This window comes from Paramormyrops kingsleyae, chromosome 4 (genome assembly GCF_048594095.1).
Source record: "Paramormyrops kingsleyae isolate MSU_618 chromosome 4, PKINGS_0.4, whole genome shotgun sequence".
NCBI classification, from domain to species: Eukaryota; Metazoa; Chordata; class Actinopteri; order Osteoglossiformes; family Mormyridae; genus Paramormyrops; species Paramormyrops kingsleyae.
Genome location: NC_132800.1, coordinates 7,705,079 through 7,728,199, shown reverse-complemented (window position 1 = coordinate 7,728,199; position 23,121 = coordinate 7,705,079). Strand labels below are relative to the sequence as shown.

The 23,121-nt window shown below is 41.1% G+C and overlaps 5 protein-coding genes across 5 annotated transcripts in view; 4 read left to right on the top strand and 1 right to left on the bottom strand.

The window, feature by feature from the left end:
* LOC140588972 (mitochondrial nicotinamide adenine dinucleotide transporter SLC25A51-like) overlaps positions 1-21,789 on the bottom strand; it is a 67,487-nt gene extending 45,698 nt beyond the window's left edge. The window contains exon 1 of the mRNA XM_072711628.1: positions 21,468-21,789. Within this exon, the coding sequence (XP_072567729.1) occupies positions 21,468-21,789 (322 nt within the window). The remainder of the gene's footprint in view (positions 1-21,467) is intronic.
* LOC111837774 (mitochondrial nicotinamide adenine dinucleotide transporter SLC25A51-like) lies at positions 1,254-1,790 on the top strand. Its single transcript, XM_023800114.2, has one exon. It carries the CDS (start codon positions 1,254-1,256, stop codon positions 1,788-1,790), a length of 537 nt encoding a protein of 178 aa, XP_023655882.2.
* On the top strand, positions 4,058-4,933 carry LOC140588692 (mitochondrial nicotinamide adenine dinucleotide transporter SLC25A51-like). The gene has a single exon (XM_072710566.1). The coding sequence runs from the start codon at positions 4,085-4,087 to the stop codon at positions 4,931-4,933; it is 849 nt and encodes a 282-aa protein (XP_072566667.1). The 5' UTR covers positions 4,058-4,084.
* Positions 5,212-7,791, top strand: LOC111837771 (mitochondrial nicotinamide adenine dinucleotide transporter SLC25A51-like). The gene is made up of 5 exons (XM_072711595.1): positions 5,212-5,217; positions 5,334-5,412; positions 5,562-5,705; positions 5,855-6,096; positions 6,910-7,791. The coding sequence occupies exons 1-5, from the start codon at positions 5,212-5,214 to the stop codon at positions 7,789-7,791; spliced, it is 1,353 nt and encodes a 450-aa protein (XP_072567696.1).
* Positions 8,313-9,541, top strand: LOC140588950 (mitochondrial nicotinamide adenine dinucleotide transporter SLC25A51-like). Its single transcript, XM_072711594.1, has 2 exons — positions 8,313-8,333; positions 8,606-9,541. The coding sequence occupies exons 1-2, from the start codon at positions 8,313-8,315 to the stop codon at positions 9,539-9,541; spliced, it is 957 nt and encodes a 318-aa protein (XP_072567695.1).
* Positions 21,790-23,121: the final 1,332 nt, after the last annotated feature.

Below are 23,121 nucleotides of genomic sequence, written 5' to 3'. Positions count from 1 at the left end.
CTACACTGTAAAACAGATACACCACATCTAATTAATAAAATTAAGGCAACAGATTACAAACAATATAATTAATTAAATATAACTATGTATGGTTTTAAGTAAAAATAAATAAAATAAGACATTTTATAACTATGAAGTAAGTATGAGTAGATTCAAATATAAAACAAGTGAATTAATTAAAATTGAAACAAAATTCTTGAGTTAATATGAATGAACAGAAACATCAAAATGTGGAAATAGCACTAATAAAAATTAATCAAATTGTCCATATCAGTGATAAATAGTTGAGTAATAGTCTGCATTTATCAGTGCATTGATTAAAATGTATTCATTGTGGTCATTAAAATCTAAATATTCTTTATTCCTAGGAATAACAAACTTATGTAGCTCTACAATTGAGATTTTTTTGCTGATACATATATATAAAAACTACACTACTCAGACCAACTAGCATACACCAACCTAAAAGATCAGACAATGAAATGTGGTAAAGACTAATATCAGTGCCGTACCATCCTTGATTATGGTGGGTTTCTAAAAATTAAAAAAGCTTAAAAGCTTAATAAAAATCTTAATATTAAATGAGCAAAGTGATTTGATTTGTTCTTCTATCACAAGTTGTGGTCTAAAAGCAATGAGGTCACCACCCATTATATCTGTTTTAGCAGAAATACACTCCTTCAGTCATTACAATAGCTCTTACCATTTTTCAGCCCTGCTAAATAATTATGTTATGCAGTCTAACACAGTGCAACTTCATAATCTGTGTTTGGTGACTGGTGTCATACACTTCACACACTTTTGTACCATGGGCAGTTCTCAGCTGAGCTGGACCGGTTCTTTCTTAGGATGATGGAAGAAACTTATCTTACTCAAGCTTAAATAAATACATTCATAATGAGGCAGTCAAGACAGGCAGAGCGCCAAAAAACAAGTGAGTTTATTTTAACGTGCCTAAACGCCCCAGAGAACCCGCGCACCCGCTTCGGCATACGTCACCAAACGACACCCTGCACGCATGAGCAAAAGGTAAGAGAATGAATTCTGTTCAAATGGTATGAGCCCCTACACACGCCCCCCCAGAATTCACAAACACAGACAAGTCCAACGTGTCACAATAGGCTGGGAGCCCAGCCATCGCCGGAGCAGGCCCCCACACACGCACAACAGCAGGGGTGGGGGCTGCTGGGGTGTCCACGTCCAAATGAGCAGGTTTCAGACGGTCCACCGAAACCCGGTCCGGCTTGCCCCTAATGTCCAGTGTGAAAAACTTGTCCCCAGATTGTAGGACACGGAAGGGCCTATCAGAGAGGGTCCAGACGCTCCTCCAGGACCAGCGGCACCATGTCCGGTATAACAATACTTTCGATGCATTCCGGACCCTGGTGCGGGAGAATGGTATGCGTGAGCTGTACCACGGCACAGTGCCCATCCTGCTGCGCAACGGGCCCAGCAACGCGCTATTCCTCGGCCTCCGCGGGCCCATCAAGAGCAGCCTGCCTCAGGCCGAGACCCACGCTGGCCAGCTGGTCACTGACTTTATCTCTGGCGGCGTTCTGGGAGCCACGCTGGGCTTCTTGTATTACCCACTTAATGTAGTGAAGGCTCGCAAGCAGTCGCAGGTGGGTGGAGCCTTCCAATCCACGTGGCAGGTACTGCGCACCATCTGCAGCGAGCGGGGTGGTAAATTGAGCCACCTATACCGAGGGGCGCATCTGAACTACCACCGCTCCCTCCTGTCTTGGGGCATCACCAACGCTGCCTACGAGCTTTTAATGAAGGTCATGTGAACTGCTGGAAAGTCGGGCGAGCCTCTACTGCCCCACACATCAATGGTAAGGGAAAGCTGTAGTAATATACTGTTTGTTGGCACTTCTCTCTTATTTGTATCTTTTTTGTATCTACACGCAGCACTGTAAAAAAAAAATGTTCAGCCAACTCAAAAATTCAAGGCAACATGCTGCAATACATTTTTGAGTTAAGTCAACTCAGTTACAAAAGTTCAACAAATTACCTATAGACAGAGGTTCAGCTAACTTTCACTTAAGAGTTAAGGCAACACTAATACAAGTTACATTAACCTACACTGTAAAAAAAATGTTCAGCCAACTCAAAAATTCAAGGCAACATGCTGCAATACATTTTTGAGTTAAGTCAACTCAGTTACAAAAGTTCAACAAACCTATAGACAGACAAGGTTCAGCTAACTTTCACTTAAGAGTTAAGGCAACACTAATACAAGTTAGATTAACCTAGGTACAAAGTTTCAATAAACTTAGATTGTTAAATTGTCAACACTATTTTGCAAGTTCTTTTAACATAGGTACTGAGGTTTAGTCAACTTTGTTTGAGGAGTCAAATTAAATTTAAATAAACCTGCCTTGTTTAGGTGACATTTCAAGAGTTAATGTTTTCATTAACTTTTTTAAATAGCAAGATTCAACTGTAATATTTCAAGTTGCCTTGTTTAGAGTACTAAAAAACATATTACCATTAGAACCCACTGAAAAAAGTGTCACAAGTTTCACGTAGGATTGATGTATAATTTTCTGAAATGTGTTCAACTTCAGTTTTTTAGCTGCGCCATTTTAATATGCGCACAATAAGTCTTGAGGACCAGAAGAGCCATCCAGATTTACTCACCATCATGAGAAAGACTGACCAAAAAGGACCTTACAGATTTTTCTTTTCTTATATTGAAGTTTTGGGAGGTTTATTTAAATTTCATTTGACTCCTCAAACAAAGTTGACTAAACCTCTGTATCTATGTTAATCAAACTTGCAAAATAGTGTTGACAATTTAACAATCTAAGTTTGTTGAATAAAATTAAGGCAACAGATTACAAATGATCTAATTAATTAAATATAATTAATTATAACTATATATGGTTTTAAGTAAAAATAAATAAAATAAGACATTTTATAACTATGAAGTAAATATGAGTAGATTCAAGTAGAAAACAAGTCAATGAATTGAAATTTAATCAAAATTCTTGAGTTAGTATGAATGAACAGAAATATCAAAATGCGTAAACGACACTAATAAAAATTAAATTGTCCATATCACTGATAAATAGTTGAGTAATAATCATCTGCATTTATCAGTGCATTGATTAGAATTTATTCATTGTGGTCATTAAAATCTAAATATTCTTTACTCTTAGGAATAACAAACTTAAGCATTGATGAAGAACTCCTCCTCATTGCCAAGACAATCAAATAATGTCCAAAGTATGTACATCTTTTGTGTACTGGCTGTTAATTTTCTAAGAAATACAGAAAACAATGTTTAATTTTCTTAGAGGATCTGACTATTAAACACCACATTCTGCTAAGAGCACTATTTGGGGTTCAGCCAAAACATATTTTTATACTAAGTCACTGTATAAAGACGCACAACAGCAATACTTAAATTTACCATTTTATTTTTATTATTTAATAAAAAATAACATTAAACAAATTCTATTAGATTAAACATAAATATTGAATCTGCATTTAAATGTCTTTCTAGAACATGTGTAGCTGATATTTAATACTTACTGTCAATACTAATAAATATAAAAATCATGTATTGTTTGACTTTTTGCAAGCTTATTTTTCAGAACATGAAAATCGTGCAAACTGCATTTAAAAACATGCATTTCAAGAACATATGAAGCTTATACATGATTAGTAATGTACTGTACTAAGAAACATAGTATTGCTTGACTTTTTGTAAGCTAATTATTCAGAACATGAAAATCATACAAACTGCATTTAACAACAAATGCATTTCCAGAACATGTACGTCACCAAACGACACCCTGCACGCATGAGCAAAAGGTAAGAGAATGAATTCTGTTTAAATGGTAGGAGCCCCTACACAGGAATAGGTGTGCGCATTCCAGCAATGGCAGCAATCATGTATAGGTATAGGACAACATGACAATAGGGACACCCCCTAATCCATAAGGGTTGTTTTTGTGCTTCTGTTGGTATATTTGGTTTTCTTTTAAATAGTTCAGCTTGAGAGTACATATGAAACCCTTATTCTTATGAATTCTCTCCTTTGCAGTATCAAAGCACTGAAAATTTGTCCCCTGAGATGGCATCGAAAGAGCAAGGGAGTCCTGAGTGCGAGGCACCAAACGGCCGTAGGAAGCAGTACGTCTGCGGCGGCTGTGCTGGGATGGTGAACACCTTCCCAATACAGAAGGTACTATTCCGGCAGCAGCTGTTTGGTGTGAGCACAACTGAGGCCGTCCGGCAGCTGCAGAGGGACGGCATGCGGACCCTCTACCGTGGCCTGCTGCCTCCCCTGCTGCAGAAAACATCCTCGATGGCCATCATGCTTGGCTTTTCTAATGATATGTCTCGGCTGCTGTTGCGACCCGGCAGCACCCCGGGGCTGGTGACCAGCAGCATGGCGGCCGTGTTGGCAGGCACGGTGGAGGCAAGTCTGACCCCCTTTGAGAGGGTCCAGACGCTCCTCCAGGACCAGCGGCACCACGTCCGGTATACAAACACTTTCCATGCATTCCGGACCCTGGTGCGGGAGAATGGTATGCGTGAGCTGTACCGTGGCACAGTGTCCATCCTGCTGCGCAACGGGCCCAGCAACGCGGTATCCATCGGCCTCCGCGAGCCCATCAAGAGCAGCTTGCCTCAGGCTGAGACCCACGTTGGCCAGCAGGTCACTGACTTTATCTCTAGCGGCCTTCTGGGAGCCACGCTGGGCTCCTTGTATTACCCACTGAATGTGGTGAAGGCTCGCAAGCAGTCGCAGGTGGGTGGAGCCTTCCAATCCACGTGGCAGGTACTGCGCACCATCTGCAGCGAGCGGGGTGGTAAATTGAGCCACCTATACCGAGGGGCGCATCTGAACTATCACCGCTCCCTCCTGTCTTGGGGCATCATCAACGCTGCCTACGAGCTTTTAATGAAGGTCATGTGAACTGCTGGAAAGTCGGGCGAGCCTCTACTGCCCCCACCTCAGAATTCTCTGGCGGCCTTCTGGGAGCCACGCTGGGCTCCTTGTATTACCCACTTAATGTGGTGAAGGCTCGCAAGCAGTCGCAGGTGGGTGGAGCCTTCCAATCCACGTGGCAGGTACTGCGCACCATCTGCAGCGAGCGAGGTGGTAAATTGAGCCACCTATACCGAGGGGCGCATCTGAACTATCACCGCTCCCTCCTGTCTTGGGGCATCATCAACGCTGCCTACGAGCTTTTAATGAAGGTCATGTGAACTGCTGGAAAGTCGGGCGAGCCTCTACTGCCCCCACCTCAGAATTCTCTGGCGGCCTTCTGGGAGCCACGCTGGGCTCCTTGTATTACCCACTGAATGTGGTGAAGGCTCGCAAGCAGTCGCAGGTGGGTGGAGCCTTCCAATCCACGTGGCAGGTACTGCGCACCATCTGCAGCGAGCGGGGTGGTAAATTGAGCCACCTATAGCGAGGGGCGCATCTCAACTATCACCGCTCCCTCCTGTCTTGGGGCATCATCAACGCTGCCTACGAGCTTTTAATGAAGGTCATGTGAACTGCTGGAAAGTCGGGCGAGCCTCTACTGCCCCCACCTCAGAATTCTCTGGCGGCCTTCTGGGAGCCACGCTGGGCTCCTTGTATTACCCACTGAATGTGGTGAAGGCTCGCAAGCAGTCGCAGGTGGGTGGAGCCTTCCAATCCACGTGGCAGGTACTGCGCACCATCTGCAGCGAGCGGGGTGGTAAATTGAGCCACCTATACCGAGGGGCGCATCTGAACTATCACCGCTCCCTCCTGTCTTGGGGCATCATCAACGCTGCCTACGAGCTTTTAATGAAGGTCATGTGAACTGCAGGAAAGTCGGGCGAGCCTCTACTGCCCCCACCTCAGAATTCTCTGGCGGCCTTCTGGGAGCCACGCTGGGCTCCTTGTATTACCCACTGAATGTGGTGAAGGCTCGCAAGCAGTCGCAGGTGGGTGGAGCCTTCCAATCCACGTGGCAGGTACTGCACACCATCTGCAGCGAGCGGGGTGGTAAATTGAGCCACCTATACCGAGGGGCGCATCTGAATTACCACCGCTCCCTCCTGTCTTGGGGCATCACCAACGCTGCCTACGAGCTTTTAACGAAGGTCAAGTGAACTTCTGGAAAGTCGGGCGAGCCTCTCTTTTTATTATTATTTAAAAAATTAAAAAAAAACGTCGTTCTGGAACTATGACGTAAAAATCACAATCGTGCCACTATATAAATAGCCAACTGACCGCAACCGACCACTGTCGACATTTGAGCACAGGAGATAATTCATCTGAAAAAGTTACCTGAGCTAACGAAGGTGACATATCTACGTCCAGCTTCTAGGTAAGGCAGTTTGCTAAGTAAACTATTAAATGGAGAGGTTTATAAAGTATCGCTCGAACTCTTTTGAGGGACTTTGCTGTGTTGCAACGGCGCTATGTCAAAATAATGGGAAGAATACTGTCTCCGGAGATGATCGCTTCTGATTACAATTCTCTCCGGATTGACTCCTTGACAATATCGCCAAACACAGGATATTAGATAATTTAATATTTCCCAGTTTACCGACGTGTAGGATGAGGGCTCGGTGCTCGGAGCTGGCCTGACAAAACGTGAAAGAGAAGGCCGTTCTGTAAGGTGGTGGGATGGCCAGCGCCGGCGAAAATGTGCTCTTAAAGCACTTAAAGTGCGCACAAAGCCAGCAACTTTACGCCTTCAAACGCTGCTGTGCCCCCCCCAGTTCGTGTCAGGAATAGGTGTGCGCATTCCAGCAATCATGTATAGGTGTAGGACAACATGACAATAGGGACAACCCCTAATCCATAAGGGTTGTTTTTGTGCTTCTGTTGGTATATTTGGTTTTCTTTTAACTAGTACAGCTTGAGAGTACATATGAAACCCTTATTCTTATGAATTCTCTCCTTTGCAGTATCAAAGCACTGAAAATTTGTCCCCCTTAACTGAGCTGGCATCGAAAGAGCAAGGGAGTCCCGAGTGTGAGGCACCAAACGGGCGTAGGAAGAAGTACGTCTGCAGCGGCTGTGCTGGGATGCTTAACATCATGATCACCTTCCCAATACATAAAGTACTATTCCGGCAGCAGCTGTTTGGTGTGAGCACGACTGAGGCCGTCCGGCAGCTGCAGAGGGACGGCATGTGGACCCTGTACCGTGGCCTGCTGCAGAAAACCTCCACGATGGCCATCATGTTTGGATTTTCTAATGATATGTCTCGGCTGCTGTCGCAACCCGGCAGCACCCCGGGGCTGGTGACCAGCAGCATGGCGGCCGTGTTGGCAGGCACGGTGGAGGCAAGTCTGACCCCCTTTGAGAGGATCCAGACGCTCCTCCAGGACCAGCGGCACCACGTCCGGTATAACAATACTTTCCATGCATTCCGGACACTGGTGCGGGAGAATGGTATGTGTGAGCTGTACCACGGCACAGTGCTCATCCTGCTGCGCAACGGGCCCAGCAACGTGCTATTCCTCGGCCTCCGTGAGCCCATCAAGAGCAGCCTGCCTCAGGCCGAGACCCACGCTGGCCAGCTGGTCACTGACTTTGTCTCTGGCGGCCTTCTGGGAGCCACGCTGGGCTCCTTGTATTACCCACTGAATGTGGTGAAGGCTCGCAAGCAGTCGCAGGTGGGTGGAGCCTTCCAATCCACGTGGCAGGTACTGCGCACCATCTGCAGCGAGCAGGGTGGTAAATTGAGCCACCTATACCGAGGGGCGCATCTGAATTACCACCGCTCCCTCCTGTCTTGGGGCATCACCAACGCTGCCTACGAGCTTTTAACGAAGGTCAAGTGAACTTCTGGAAAGTCGGGCGAGCCTCTCTTTTTATTATTATTTAAAAATTTAAAAAAAAAACGTCGTTCTGGAACTATGACGTAAAAATCACAATCGTGCCACTATATAAATAGCCAACTGACCTCAACCGACCACTGTCGACATTTGAGCACAGGCGATAATTCATCTGAAAAAGTTACCTGAGCTAACGAAGGTGACATATCTACGTCCAGCTTCTAGGTAAGGCAGTTTGCTAAGTAAACTATTAAATGGAGAGGTTTATAAAGTATCGCTCGAACTCTTTTGAGGGACTTTGCTGTGTTGCAACGGCGCTATGTCAAAATAATGGGAAGAATACTGTCTCCGGAGATGATCGCTTCTGATTACAATTCTCTCCGGATTGACTCCTTGACAATATCGCCAAACACAGGATATTAGATAATTTAATATTTCCCAGTTTACCGACGTGTAGGATGAGGGCTCGGTGCTCGGAGCTGGCCTGACAAAACGTGAAAAAGAAGGCCGTTCTGTAAGGTGGTGGGATGGCCAGCGCCGGCGAAAATGTGCTCTTAAAGCACTTAAAGTGCGCACAAAGCCAGCAACTTTACGCCTTCAAACGCTGCTGTGCCCCCCCCAGTTCGTGTCAGGAATAGGTGTGCGCATTCCAGCAATGGCAGCAATCATGTATAGGTGTAGGACAACATGACAATAGGGACAACCCCTAATCCATAAGGGTTGTTTTTGTGCTTCTGTTGGTATATTTGGTTTTCTTTTAACTAGTACAGCTTGAGAGTACATATGAAACACTTATTCTTATGAATATTCTCCTTTGCAGTATCAAAGCACTGAAAATTTGTCCCCCTTAACTGAGCTGGCATCGAAAGAGCAAGGGAGTCCTGAGTGTGAGGCACCAAACGGGCGTAGGAAGCAGTACGTCTGCGGCGGCTGTGCTGGGATGCTTAACATCATGATCACCTTCCCAATACATAAAGTACTATTCCGGCAGCAGCTGTTTGGTGTGAGCACGACTGAGGCCGTCCGGCAGCTGCAGAGGGACGGCATGCGGACCCTGTACCGTGGCCTGCTGCCTCCCCTGCTGCAGAAAACCTCCTCGATGGCCATCATGTTTGGATTTTCTAACGATATGTCTCGGCTGCTGTCGCGACCCGGCAGCACCCCGGGGCTGGTGACCAGCAGCATGGCGGCCGTGTTGGCAGGCACGGTGGAGGCAAGTCTGACCCCCTTTGAGAGGGTCCAGACGCTCCTCCAGGACCAGCGGCACCATGTCCGGTATAACAATACTTTGCATGCATTCCGGACCCTGGTGCGGGAGAATGGTATGTGTGAGCTGTACCGCGGCACAGTGCCCATCCTACTGCGCAACGGGCCCAGCAACGCGCTATCCCTCGGCCTCTGCGAGCCCATCAAGAGCAGCCTGCCTCAGGCTGAGACCCACGCTGGCCAGCTGGTCACCGACTTTATCTCTGGCGGCCTTCTGGGAGCCACGCTGGGCTCCTTGTATTACCCACTTAATGTAGTGAAGGCTCGCAAGCAGTCGCAGGTGGGTGGAGCCTTCCAATCCTCGTGGCAGGTACTGTGCACCATCTGCAGCGAGCGGGGTGGTAAATTGAGCCACCTATACCGAGGGGCGCATCTGAACTACCACCGCTCCCTCCTGTCTTGGGGCATCACCAACGCTGCCTACATTGTAAAAAAAAAAATGTTCAGCCAACTCAAAAATTCAAGGCAACATGCTGCAATACATTTTTGAGTTAAGTCAACTCAGTTACAAAAGTTCAACAAACCTATAGACAGAGGTTCAGCTAACTTTGACTTAAGAGTTAAGGCAACACTAATACAAGTTAGATTAACCTAGGTACAAAGTTTCATTAACCTTAGATTGTTAAATTTTAAACACTATTTTGCAAGTTCTTTTAACATAGGTACAGAGGTTTAGTCAACTTTGTTTGAGGAGTCAAATTAAATTTAAATAAACCTGCCTTGTTTAGGTGACATTTTAAGAGTTAATGTTTTCATTAACTTTTTTAAATAGCAAGATTCAACTGTAATATTTCAAGTTGCCTTGTTTAGAATACTAAAAAACATATTACCATTAGAACCCACTGAAAAAAGTGTCACAAGTTTTACGTAGGATTAATGTATAATTTTCTGAGATGTGTTCAACTTCAGTTTTTTAGCTGCCCCATTTTAATATGCGCACAAGAAGTCTTAAGGATCAGAAGAGCCATCCAGATTTACCCACCATCATGAAAAAGACTCTGACCATAAAGGACCTTACAGCTTTTTCTTTTCTTATATTGAAGTTTTGGGAGGTTTATTTAAATTTCATTTGATTTCTCAAACAAAGTTGATTAAACCTCTGTGCCTATGTTAATCAAACTTTCAAAATAGTGTTGACAATTTAACAATCCAAGTTTATTGAATAAAATTAAAGCAACAGATTACAAATGATATAATTAATTATAACTATATATGGCTTTAAGTAAAAATAAATAAAATAAAACAAGACATTTTATAACTATGAAGTAAATATGAGTAGATTCAAGTAGAAAACAAGTGAATGAATTGAAATTTAATCAAAATTCTTGAGTTAGTATGAATGAACAGAAATATCTAAATGCGTAAACAACACTAATAAAAATTAAATTATCCATATCACTGATAAATAGTTGAGTAATAATCATTTGCATTTATCAGTGCATTGATTAGAATTTATTCATTGTGGTTATTAAAATCTAAATATTCTTTACTCTTAGGAATAACCAACTTAAGCATTGATGAAGAACTTCTCCTCGTTGCCAAGACAATCTAAAAATGTCCAAAGTATGTACAGTACATCTTTTGTGTACTGGCTGTTAATTTTCTGAGAAATACAGAAAACAATGTTTAATTTTCTTAGAGGATCTGACCATTAATCACCACATTCTGCAGCACTATTTGGGGTTATATATTGTAATACATATTACAATATATATTACTAAATATAGATTTAGGTATCTCAAGTGAAATTACTTAATTTAATTAAACATGCACTTCTGTGAGTTTTCTGCAAGTCAAAAAACATAACACAAAATGTGAAAAATTACCTACCTTGTTTTGGAAGTATCTCTGGACATTCTTTGGATTGTTTTGCAATACATGAGATGAACTGCAGTAGTTGTTCAATTGCTACCCCCTTCATCTTAAGGAAGTCCTTTATTGTTTTCCCTTTTTTGGATATTTCCTCCACAAGTTTCTTTTGTACAGGGAAACCAAGAAGGGTGTTGGTGTGGTCAAGTAGATGGACCACCTCAAAAAGGTATGACCACTCTAGTAAAACGTTCACACAGCTTCCTTGATTGATTGTAGGGCCCGTGAGATCACATATTCTGTAACCGACGCACACCTGAAATAAGCACAAATGGACGTCATGTTTATCAATCCGTATGAGGTTACAAGAAATATACCAATTATAACTACTTGCAGTCACAGTTAAGATAATAACCAGCGAAACCAAAATTGATTACCCATCCATTATAAGACAAGCTGCGTTGATCCTGACGGGAGTTTGGGGCGCGAGTCAATTCAAACAGAGCGCGTGAGGAAACAAGCAGCCTAACAGGCTAATGTACAAAATAGTAATACTATAACAAATGTTGACACCGAACAAGCAGAACTCACTTAAAAGACATTATCTTTTCATTTACACTATATACACAGATTAAATAGTTTGTAAAATATTATTTAAAGATAATTGACGTCGTGCTGATCAAAACCAACTTTAGCCGAATGGGCTAAACATGCTAAACTAGAAGACGTTCGTCAGAATACACTAATGTTTGTCACAAAGTTTAAGATACGAATAAAATTAACTAACACCTAATGAGCCCCCCGTATATATAGCAAACTGCAAGAATAATTTAGCGGTTTTAATGAGGTAGACCTTGTCCAAAAAGTTGCTACATTTATCGCTAGGTGCTATAACTCGCTAAGCTGCCACTGTGATGGGGAAGAAAAGCGATACCTCCTGAATTCTTATCCAACGTCTTCTGGCTAGGGGTGGGCGGATCGATCCTAGTATCGATACCAACGTTGGTATTGATATTGGATCGATAGTAGTCTTCCGAGATCGATACTATTATTTAAATTTCATCTAATTTACGATAAAGTACATTGCTCCTGTTTCATAAAAGAGCGGACATGTCTCTAAATACTCCGCTCCTTTTATAGCTCGTATGCACCGTTGCTCCTCCCTGCTCTGCTGTTATTAGTTGTCCTTTCATCACGTGACTCAGCAGCGCCAAAGCGCAAGCACTTTTGGCTGTTCTGAGATGACGGTAAGAAAGAGGAGCGCTGTTTGGAGTTATTTTACTGCAGTAAACGAAAATATTGCAAACTGCGATGTTTGTAGAAAGTCTATTCGATACTGTGGCAACACCACAAATCTACACAAACACATAAAACAACACGAAAAAGAGAACGCCGAGCTGCAAAAATGGAGAGAAGAGGAGGCAAATCCTCCAGACAGACCCCCAGCAGTGCCAGCCCTGAGACAGAGGTCACTGGCCGAGTCGTTTCGGAGAGGCAATGAATATTAATTCATTAATTAATATTTTAGTTATATAGGACATTCAGTATTAGTTAGTGCCAATTTGAAAAAAAAAAAACGAATACTTGATCATAGTTGAACTTGTTACTTTCATCATCAGGCTGATTAAATATAGCCTATATTAATTTGTTTAAAGACATTGAAGAAGTGCTAAAAGAGAAATGGTTTTGTTATTATATTATTGTTTCTGAACAAAAACCCCAGACTGAAGGAAAGTTAAAAAAATTCATTGTTCTCTAGTAATAAGTTTGTGTTTCCAAATCCAGATCATTACAATAATAAAAATTGTTTTTATTTGGCTTAAAAGTGTTTAAAATTTGTCCTGGGTTTTAACATATACATTTAATTATAGCTGCTTTGAGAGCATTCAACTCATAAATCATGACACACTGTTCTTCCCTACAGAAAAGTACATTTAGGTTCAAGTGCATGCTTTTTAAAGTAAAAGTATCAGTATCGGTATCAATATCGGCGATACTGGCCCTGTATTTACTTGGTATCGGATCGATACCAAATTTTGCAGTATCGCCCAGCCCTACTTCTGGCAAGGTGATGGCCTGCTGCTTCCAAAAATGCGCACACTTGATGACAGGAAGTGACTTCAATGGTTTTCAATTAATTTTTAATTAAAAACAACATAATGAAATAAGGTTGGATTCACTCACATAAACTTACCTAAAGAAAATGTGTGTTTTATTTAACAAGAATAAGCAGATTTAATTCCCAAGATTTTTTATTTAATATTAATGTAAAAATGAGCCAGAAAATGTAGGACACAATTATATTTAATATATTTTACTTAATAATTTATTTAAAATCTACATGGCCACTGAATCATTTTTTTACAGTGTATACTGAAATGGTGCAACCAATCTCTGATATGACACTGACAACAGAACACAGTTTTTAATTCTGGGAATAATGTGGTCATTTCTACACTGTTAAAAATGATTTGTTGTTTCAACTTAAATCTAGAAGTAACCTGGTTGCCTTAAAAATTTATGTTAATTGAACGTTTCTAGTAATTTAACTCAACATTAAAAGTCAAGTTACACCAACAAAAAACTACTCTACCTTTTGTTAGTGTAATATACTGTAGGAGTATTTATCAGGACAACATGCTTGGGTGCATTAAAACAACTAAAAATTTGAAGTTTAGTCAACTTTGATTGTAGTTGTATTGATGTCGTTTTTTAGGTTTCCTAAACTAAAACTTTAATTACTTTATCAAAATATCTTACGTTGTGCTAACAATTCCAAAAAGTTTCCTTGGTTGCCTTAAAAATATTAGTTTTTCCAACTGTAGGATGCTATGTTAAAAGAACTGAATTAAGGTGTATCTTATCCATTCTGGAGAAGATGAATTGGCATAAGCCACACCAAACAAAATATGTTGTTTCCAGATGTGCAACTTATATTGATATTACCACAAACTAACGGCCACGCCTATCTATGGATAAGATGTGCTGTTTGTAATAGGAATATTTGATGTAATATCCGCACAAAGTGTAACATCTGTTGAGGTGCAACCCAAAACACCTGTATCCTATACTGATGTGAATCAGTCACATAGATACAATAATTAATTGTTTAATCAATTAATGCAGATGGTATGAGGTATGTACCTGTGAAGCTGGTATGGCATGTTTGGTATCAAACTGATTGTTAATCACCCCTGATTCCAAATCTGGTCAGTGATTACCATAAAAGTGGATGTATCAAAAGTTATAACAGCTTAATGAAAATCATCAGTAAAGGGAGAATCAGTCAAGTCATAAATCCCAAAAGGACTGATACAGATCCCCTTCCAAAAGCCCGCCAAATGGATGGCCAGCCATTGGGCCAGGAGTCGAATTCCTGGTCATCCCTATTCATGAACTTTACAGCATAAAATCCTGGCACCTCAGAACAAAGGCGAGCAGAACAACCGCCAGCCGGCGCAGAGAATAACCGCCAGCCCGAAGGAGAACATCAGCCCGGGAGGAGAGAAGCCCACAAGAACCCTCCGGTGAAGGCCCAGCTGAACAGAGAACAGCACCCAAGACAAAGCTTCACCAGGAGAGAGAATCTAAAGGGACTCCACTCCACTGCTCCAAACGCCGCGCCTTCCTGAGTGCCATCAGCTCAGCAGCTCTGCCATCAACTGCCAAGATCCCCCCCCCACTCTTCAACCAAGTAAACCAACTTCCTTTCATTCTAACAACTTAAGCTGTTCTGTTTAACCTGCTATAAGACTTTAGGGTCGTGTTTCCACAAACTATGCTTGCTTTGCAGAACAGTATTTCCCATTTAAGGTTACTCATTTAAATCCGGTCATTGCATTTTCATAATTACATCTTTGTTTTATTCTGTTATTTCGTGTTTGTTGTTGTGTTAGGTGTAATGTCTGTCTTATGTTAGTTGTAGTGTTAGCTAGGAATAAATGCATGTCTTTTACACAACTTTAGCCTCCGTCATTGAGTGTTCCACACTAAGTTCCTGCCTCTGTGCGATCTTGCTACACGCTCTGAACCTCAAACTCGCCTGAAACATCGCGAGACTCTCTCTCATCGGCCGTGAGGGGAGCTTCGCTACCAATCGTTTACATTACCTGATGATGCAGCTCGCTGGACGAGCCTTCTAACCTAGGTTATAAGTGATATCGGTAATTAGTCAATCCCGTTTAAGTCTCACATTAACAGACTTACGGGGATACTTCAATTGAGTTTGGAGGAGCCGACCATTCGGCATAACAATTGGTTAATGATCAGCATTAAATAATACTTAATTAAACTTTAATTAATTTCAAACATATTGGTGGAGAATATTAAAATTTATTTGAGCTAATAATTCCTACACAACTCATCATTTAAGTTCCCTCAACTTAAAATGTACTTTTGCAGAGCACGCGTCCCCACCAATGTTCATTATAATCTTCTGTGCAACTTCAAATGTATATCACAACTGTTTTGGATAGTCAATATTCAAAGCATATAGTAGACCCATAAGTGCAGCAAAAGCACGTGGAACATCCAAGTCCTTAAGAACAATCTGCTCTTCCAAAACTACAGCAACATTTACAATGACTCTAGGTAGAAGACCAGCAGGACCCTCTTCTGTGACCATGAGAATACCCACGTTCATCCCTTCTAAAGCTTTGTCTTCATCATCCTGTGGCTAAAAACAAACAAACCAAACAATATTTTACAACAGTACAACTCCAGAATTTAGACAAGTACTATTTTTTTCACTTCTCAATCATTAGGGTGACCTTCTATTCTGTCGTTTTGTTGATAAAGAAGCTGTCTCTGATATTATTTAGGCTGGTGAAATGGCATGAATTGCAGAAGATCGACTGCTATAGCTATTTAACCCATAGCTGTTTGTTTGAATGCTATTTGAATTAAAGCTGGTATGTGTTTGTTTTTCTAGTTTCTACTCTGATGTTCATATTACATATCACACATTGTTATAAAGCAACATACATTCAAAGGAAATTTTACTACATTTTATACATGACAGTTGTCATCTATGAAATATGGAATGTTAAACCCTTTAAATTTTTATTTAAAAATTTAAAGAAAAAAAAAGTTTTTCTGTTATTCAATGGCATAAATTTACCATTAAACTGCATTATAAATATTTTGAACTTTCTGATCCATTAAAATACGTAGGCAGACCACAAATTAAGAATGTAATTGTTCGGAGGTACATACAACCGGACTTGAATACAGATAGTAGGAACTAGTCAAAAGAGCAGACACAAACTACGTGACTCATTGCAATGAATGTATTTATAAAATATATTAACATCGTAATTTAATTCAACTGCATGCTAGTTAAAAAAATTAATAGTTAATGTTTACTTCCAAATTGAAAAAATATCATTGGCCCTTAAAATATACATGTACTGTATAACGCAACAAACTAAAAATGAACACATCTGTTAAAAGAACCCATATCTAACACACAAAAAGCTAGTGCACCGACACCATTAATACTTGAGAAAATTTAACCAGTCCGGCAGCATGTGTCTAGAAAATAAAAGCATTTGCGATATGTTCGCAATCATATAGATACCATCGTTCAAACAATCTTGTAAAATGCAAACTCATTATTCTTAAACAATGGTAACATATTTTAACAGGAGAAAAAATGGTTACACGTAACGTCACCTAAAAATTGCTAATTTATGGTCTCTCCACTAATAATTTTTCATTGTCCGTCTGACACATTAAATCGTAAAACAGAGGTCGACAAGAAAGAATTTGTACCCATCTTAAGTCTGATATTTTAAGATGAATTTCCTCCGTTGCTGAAGCAGTTCGAATGAAATTCCCGCTCTTGTGAGTACAGAAAAAAAACGTGACGTTGTACTTTAGAGATATGCGCATGTCTATGACATGTTCATCCATCTAACTAATTACAGTCGTAGGCATAACGCGAAGTGCTGTGTTATATCGACTTACCAAATGAATAAAATTAGTTCACGTGCCAAAATGAAATATTTTATGTTGTCTAAACCAGTGGTTCTCAAACTTTTTCAGCAGGAGCCCCCCTTGTGTAGGGTGAATCCTTTTGTGGCCCCCCTCCTCAAAAAAAAAATCATGACGCAAAACATCCTCAAACTTACAATTTAACTTAATTTTAGATTTTAGATTCTGTTTGTAGTCTTTATTTCTCTGGTTTGTTAAATTTACATTTCACAAAATATAACATTGTATTAAAACAGTTTTGACAGTAAAACTAACATTGTCTGAAAAGTGCAACAAAAGTACTGAATACTGAACAGTAATTTATGATGTCCATAGCAGCGTAGTGTGCTACGTAGAATTTATATTTACATTTTTTTTATACTTCTATTTTTTTTTAAAAATACATTATATTTTACATAGGTTGACAAGCCTGATTTACATACAGGTAATTTTTTTTTTAGATTCTACAATTTCGATGTGGCCCCCCTAGCGCCATCTGGTGGCCCCCCAGGGGGCCGCGGCCCCCAGTTTGAGAGCCACTGGTCTAAACTACATTGCTGTATGGAAGTTAACATAACAAGAAATACAAAGTTAACATAACTAAAAACGAAAATCATTATTTACAGTGTAGGATTGATTTAAAGCATTTCGTCATCAAGCGTAATGTTCATGACATAGGGGTGGTTTCCCAGACAGAGATTAAGACTAACAGAAATCTGCTTTCTCGGTCAGGATATAAAACAGAACTAGACTAAGCCTATTCCTGAATAAAGTAAGCTTGTTTCATGAGGGAAGATTAGAGGTAGTCCAGGAATAAATTGAGGTTTAAATAAAACCTCCCAGCAGGCAGGTTTAACTTCAGATTAATGTTGTTTGCTGAAGAAGACACATGGATTACTTAGAGTGTGTCAATGATGATCAATGAATACCACCTGCTAGACAAATTCTTGTTAACAGAAGTGACCCACTGCAAATTTTTGATGATATCAGTTTTTGAGATCGTTTTCAAATGCATAAAGTAAATTCCGTGGAGATCGTTTCTCTTTTGGAACCCAGTCTTTCATCTATGACCCAAAGAGGACGGCCTGTTCGAGTTAGTCTGCAGGTGCTCATCACTTTACATTTTTTTGGCATGTGGCACCTTTCACAGAGATACTGGGGATTTATGTGGGGTCAGTGAACCAACAGTGTGTAAATTCGTTCATAGAGTATGCAAGGCCATTTGTGTATTGAGAAGACAGTACATAAACTTCACAGATGCTGCAACCCAAGTTAATTACAAGGGACAATTCTATGAATATGGGAACTTTCCAGTAGTCATAGGCTGCATCGACAGAACCCATATTCCCATAAAACGTCCCTCTACCCCAGATGCTGAGGAATACAGGTGTATGCACTACCCAATTACAGTTTTCGAACATTGTTGCACGTTGGAAAGGGTTAAGGGTTAAAGAGTTTACTTAACTCATCACTGTATGCTTAGTTTGAAAGCTGAAGAGTCCTCACACCTGGGTTTGAACAGCTGACCTGAAGCTTACCTAAATGGCCCTACCTTACAGAAACTTTAGGATGTTTTGGATAATTATTTATCAGGACTGTCTCCTGATTTGATTGATACCAGATTTACAAAGGTTTGGCAAAAAATCCTAGGACGAGCGTGAAAAGTCGTGTTATCAGACCTATATAAATTAGGCAAAAATTCAAAGATGGGTAACCAAGTTCTACATGCTGTTTGATTTGGCATATCATACTGAATTGACCTGGCAATAAATGTCAACTGTAGGCTTGACAATTCTGGAGAAATAGGCAGAAACGCAAAAGTTGTCACTGTAGCGCCCCCAACTGGCAGACTGAGGAGGCCTTACCAGGGTGAGGTCAAGGTCTGTAGACAAAAGGACCACCCAGATTTAGGTCAGATTGGTGATTGCTAGGCCTGTCAAATGGATGCTTGATTTTGATTGGCTAATTGTCTCCACCATTTTATGACTTATGACTGCCATAGTAAGAGTATGACCTCAGGCTTGGCCATAGTAGACATGTGCCAAATTTCACTTGGATTGGCCTAGTAGTTCAGGAGATATTGGAAGTAGGTATTTGTAGCGCACCCTATTGACGAAATGCGGCCCGCCTTGTACAGTGTCCCCAAAATGGTGCATGGAGGTAGGATTTCCAATTTAGTTAAGGTAGGCCAAGGCATGGCCAAGTTATAGCAGTCAAACTAAAATGGGCCAAATTTAGGTGGAATTTGGGCGTGACTAGTGGCCGTACGATAGACAAATGTCAGACTTTTTTCAATAACTCTTCATCAGCTCAGACAACAGATTGGTTTGACACCACATTTGTCTGATTTGGTAGGATGGGGTAGGACTTTAAGGCAAAAGTAGGATTTGCAAATTATGCAAATTAGCAAAAAAATCTAAGTAGGCGGAGCTTAATAGTCCAAATGACAAGTCTGTATCTGCAGAAAAAAAACTAGAATGTAGGACTAACGGGTCAGGAGATATTGACCAAAACGTGTTAGGGGGGCGCTACGGCGCCCACATCTGGCTGACAGACTTGGGTCGGATGATCTGAGTAGTGGGTAGGAATAGCCATCTTCCTGCCAAATTTGGTCAGCCTCGGTCTTACGGTTTAGGCTGCCCATTCAGTCTTAGCGAAGAAAAATAATGAAAGAGAAAAATCCTAAGAAATACAATAAGGGTCCATTGCACTACATGCTTTGGACCCTTAATAATGAACACCTAAAACATGAAATTCAGCCTGTAAGTGCATCATGCTAATGCACTGTAACTATCTCTTCTTTAATTTCAGTTTGAAATTAATTTATTCACATTCTCTGTTTACAGCAAAGAGTAATATCTCATTTTTGCACGGAAAGAAATAAATATTTAATCCACACTCCACACGTTTCTCGGTGTTTGTGGTGGGTGTGGGTTGAGAAGAGGACTAAATGAAATATTATTGTAGTAACTGCTGGAAAAAATTGACTAGTAATTCCACCTGAAATGCCCATCCAATAATACAAATCTATTCATGAAACTGTACACTAGCATTATCAGTCCAGTGTCTCGATTCCAAGTGCTGCATTCTGGTCCATTGAGGTTGTAAGCAATTTATGCCTCATTTAATATAAATGTCTGACATCTATCCCTTGTGTACTGCTTGTTAACAATGGTTATATGTGCCCCTCCATCCTGTATTCCCCAGTCCTGGCTTTATTACCTGTTATGACCCCAAGCTCTCCATAGGTCCACGTCAGGATCTACTCCCCTCTGTAGTTTCCTTAATAAAGTCCCCTTCGTAGTTTTTATTTGTGCGAAGGCTGTCTCTGCGGTTTTTACTCCTCCTTGCCGCTATGGACACGACAAGCTATTAAACCATGATCAAGGAAGCTTAAAATAAGGATTCTTTCTTCAGCTTTCCCAAAGTGACTTTTTGAGAAATGCAATTCCTTTTGATTGCAACACAACACTACAGTTTTTTTATTTGTGTAAATAAATGTGTTTCTCTATTATACTTGAGGATCCAGGAAGCTGTTCAGAGTGCAGGGTTTACTACATCAACCACTGTTACTCAGGTACCAGACCACATGAAAAACAACAATGGCAAGCATCTGGATAAGTACATCTTTAATTGAGTGACAGAAGAGTGTTATTTCATATGTAAGAGAACACTGTCATGAGCCTTTTTTCCAGGCCTTTGGATACTTCATGTCGTATAGCACGTGTGCTGCACCCATCATCTGTAAAAGAGCAGTAGAGAGCATTACTGTACAGTAAACACAGCAAGGCACATTGTCACAACTGGCACAGAGCTTAAACTCCTCAAGCACCCATCTGTTCCAGGAATAGTAAAAGCTTAGCAGGTGCAACATTATTAACATTATTACTATTTTCATTATGATTATTATTATTTCTAACCTGTTATGGCATGAAAGACTCCAGCTTAAACCAGGGTGGCCAGGTCTGTTAAGTCCTCATTCACACAGTATGTGGTGGGGTCTTCTGCCTCCTGGTATAATGGACCAGGGAATGATGTCCTCCTCTGGGGATCCAAAATCATTTCACTGATCATGTCCAATTAGATTTTAAACACACACTGTTAACATAACAGCTTCATGGAGCTCTTGGATTTTTGTTATTTATTCACCTAAAAACAATATTTTGAAACAACACAGTACTTCTCTGTGTTCAAAAGTTAGTCATAGATCAATTGTATACCATTTCAAAACATTTTCCACATATATAGCTAACGACCAAAGTAATGCTAAAACCAACACCAATTTGACAAATGTTTTCCAGTGTTTTAGACTAATCTACTCAAAATATGTCCCTCTTTAGATGATCTAAGCCAGTGTTAGCAATACCAGTTCTAGCCAGGTCCAGTGTTAGCCACTGTCAGCAATACCAGTTGATAAGAACTAAAAATCCAGTATTTTGCGCATACAAACACTGTAGCACCACATCCACAGATAGAAGTTGGACAATACAGATGCTCCTCTACTTACGAACAAGATACATTCTGAACGGCCGTTCGCAACTTGAAATGTTCGTAAGTCGTTTTGCAACATCATTCTAAGCCTTAGAGGAGCGTCTGGACCCTCTCAAAGGGGGTCAGACTTGCCTCCACCGTGCCTGCCAACACGGCCGCCATGCTGCTGGTCACCAGCCCCAGGGTGCTGCCGGGTCGCGACAGCAGCCGAGACATATCATTAGAAAATCCGAACATGATGGCCATCGAAGAGGTTTTCTGCAGCAGGGGAGGCAGCAGGCCACGGTACAGGGTCCGCATGCCGTCCCTCTGCAGCTGCCGGACGGCCGCAGTCATGCTCACACCAAACAGCTGCTGCCGGAATAGTACCTTCTGTATTGGGAAGGTGAACATGATGTTCACCATCCCAGCACAGCCGCTGCAGACGTACTCGCACTCAGGACTCCCTTGCTCTTTCGATGCCATCTCAGGGGACAAATTTTCAGTGCTTTGATACTGCAAAGGAGAGAATTCATAAGAATAAGGGTTTCATGTGTACTCTCATGCTGTACTAGTTAAAAGAAAACCAAATACCAACAGAAGCACAAAAACAACCCTTATGGATTAGGGGGTGTCCCTATTGTCATGCTGTCCTACACGTATACTTGATCATTGCTGCCATTGCTGGAATGCGCACACCTATTCCTGACACGAACTGGGGGGGGCTTAAAGTCGCTTGCTTTGAGCGCACTTTTAGTGCTTTAAGAGCACATTTTCGCCGCCGCTGGCCATCCCACCACCTTACAGAATGGCCTTGTCTTTCACGTTTTGTCGGGCCAGCTCCGAGCACCGAGCCCTCGTCCTACACGTCGGTAAACTGGGAAATTTTGAATGATCTAATATCCTGTGTTTGGCGATATGGTCAAGGAGTCAATCCGGTGAGAATTGTAATCAGAAGCGATCATCTCCGGAGACAGTATTCTTCCCATTAATTTGACATAGCGCCGTTGCGAGACAGCGAGGTCCCTCAAAAGAGTTTGAGCGAAACTTTATAAACCTCTCCATTTAATAGTTTACTTCACAAACTGCCTTACCTAGAAGCTGGTCTCAGTTTTCTGGCTTTAATTACTTTTAACGGAAGTAAAGTGGGACAGGATTGTGATGTCCAGTACACAGACATGTAACGATCGATGCACACAGATTATTTTTCTGCTTCAAACCACTTCGCTGTAATGACATGGTGGTTTAGCATTTTGGCCTCATGGCGACTGTTGCACACCACTTTGTTTCCCAGATTGCTTTACGTACGAATTTTAATTAATTTTTTGAACGTTCTAATGTATCCGTATTATGTGTACGTGAATGGGTTGATAACTTTAAAACTAGACAAGACAGGCACATCTAGTGCAGTGTGCTTTGATTAGTGGACTACAGGGAACAATGTGCACCCCTTGGATTTTCAGATTATTTTTGTCTGTATTAGTTATTAATTATTATTTTGCATCCACATAAAGTGCAATGGGGCAACACGTACAGTAAGGGGTTAATAGCTCTGAACCCAAATGAGACAGCCATGTCCTATGAAGTGTGCCTTGATCAGTATGGGGGGTATTTTCTGCAAAAAATAAAATGAAAATGATAAAAAGAAAATACAATCTCCACTTTGCCATTTACTTTCCAAAGTCTGTGCGCAAAAATCCTGCAAAAATTAAAATGAAATAGCACTATTTGCATTTTAATTTTCCACTCATGTATGAGTCAGATGTGTAACTTTGAAAAATAAAATGAAAAACCCTTTTTGTCTTTTAATTTTCCAAT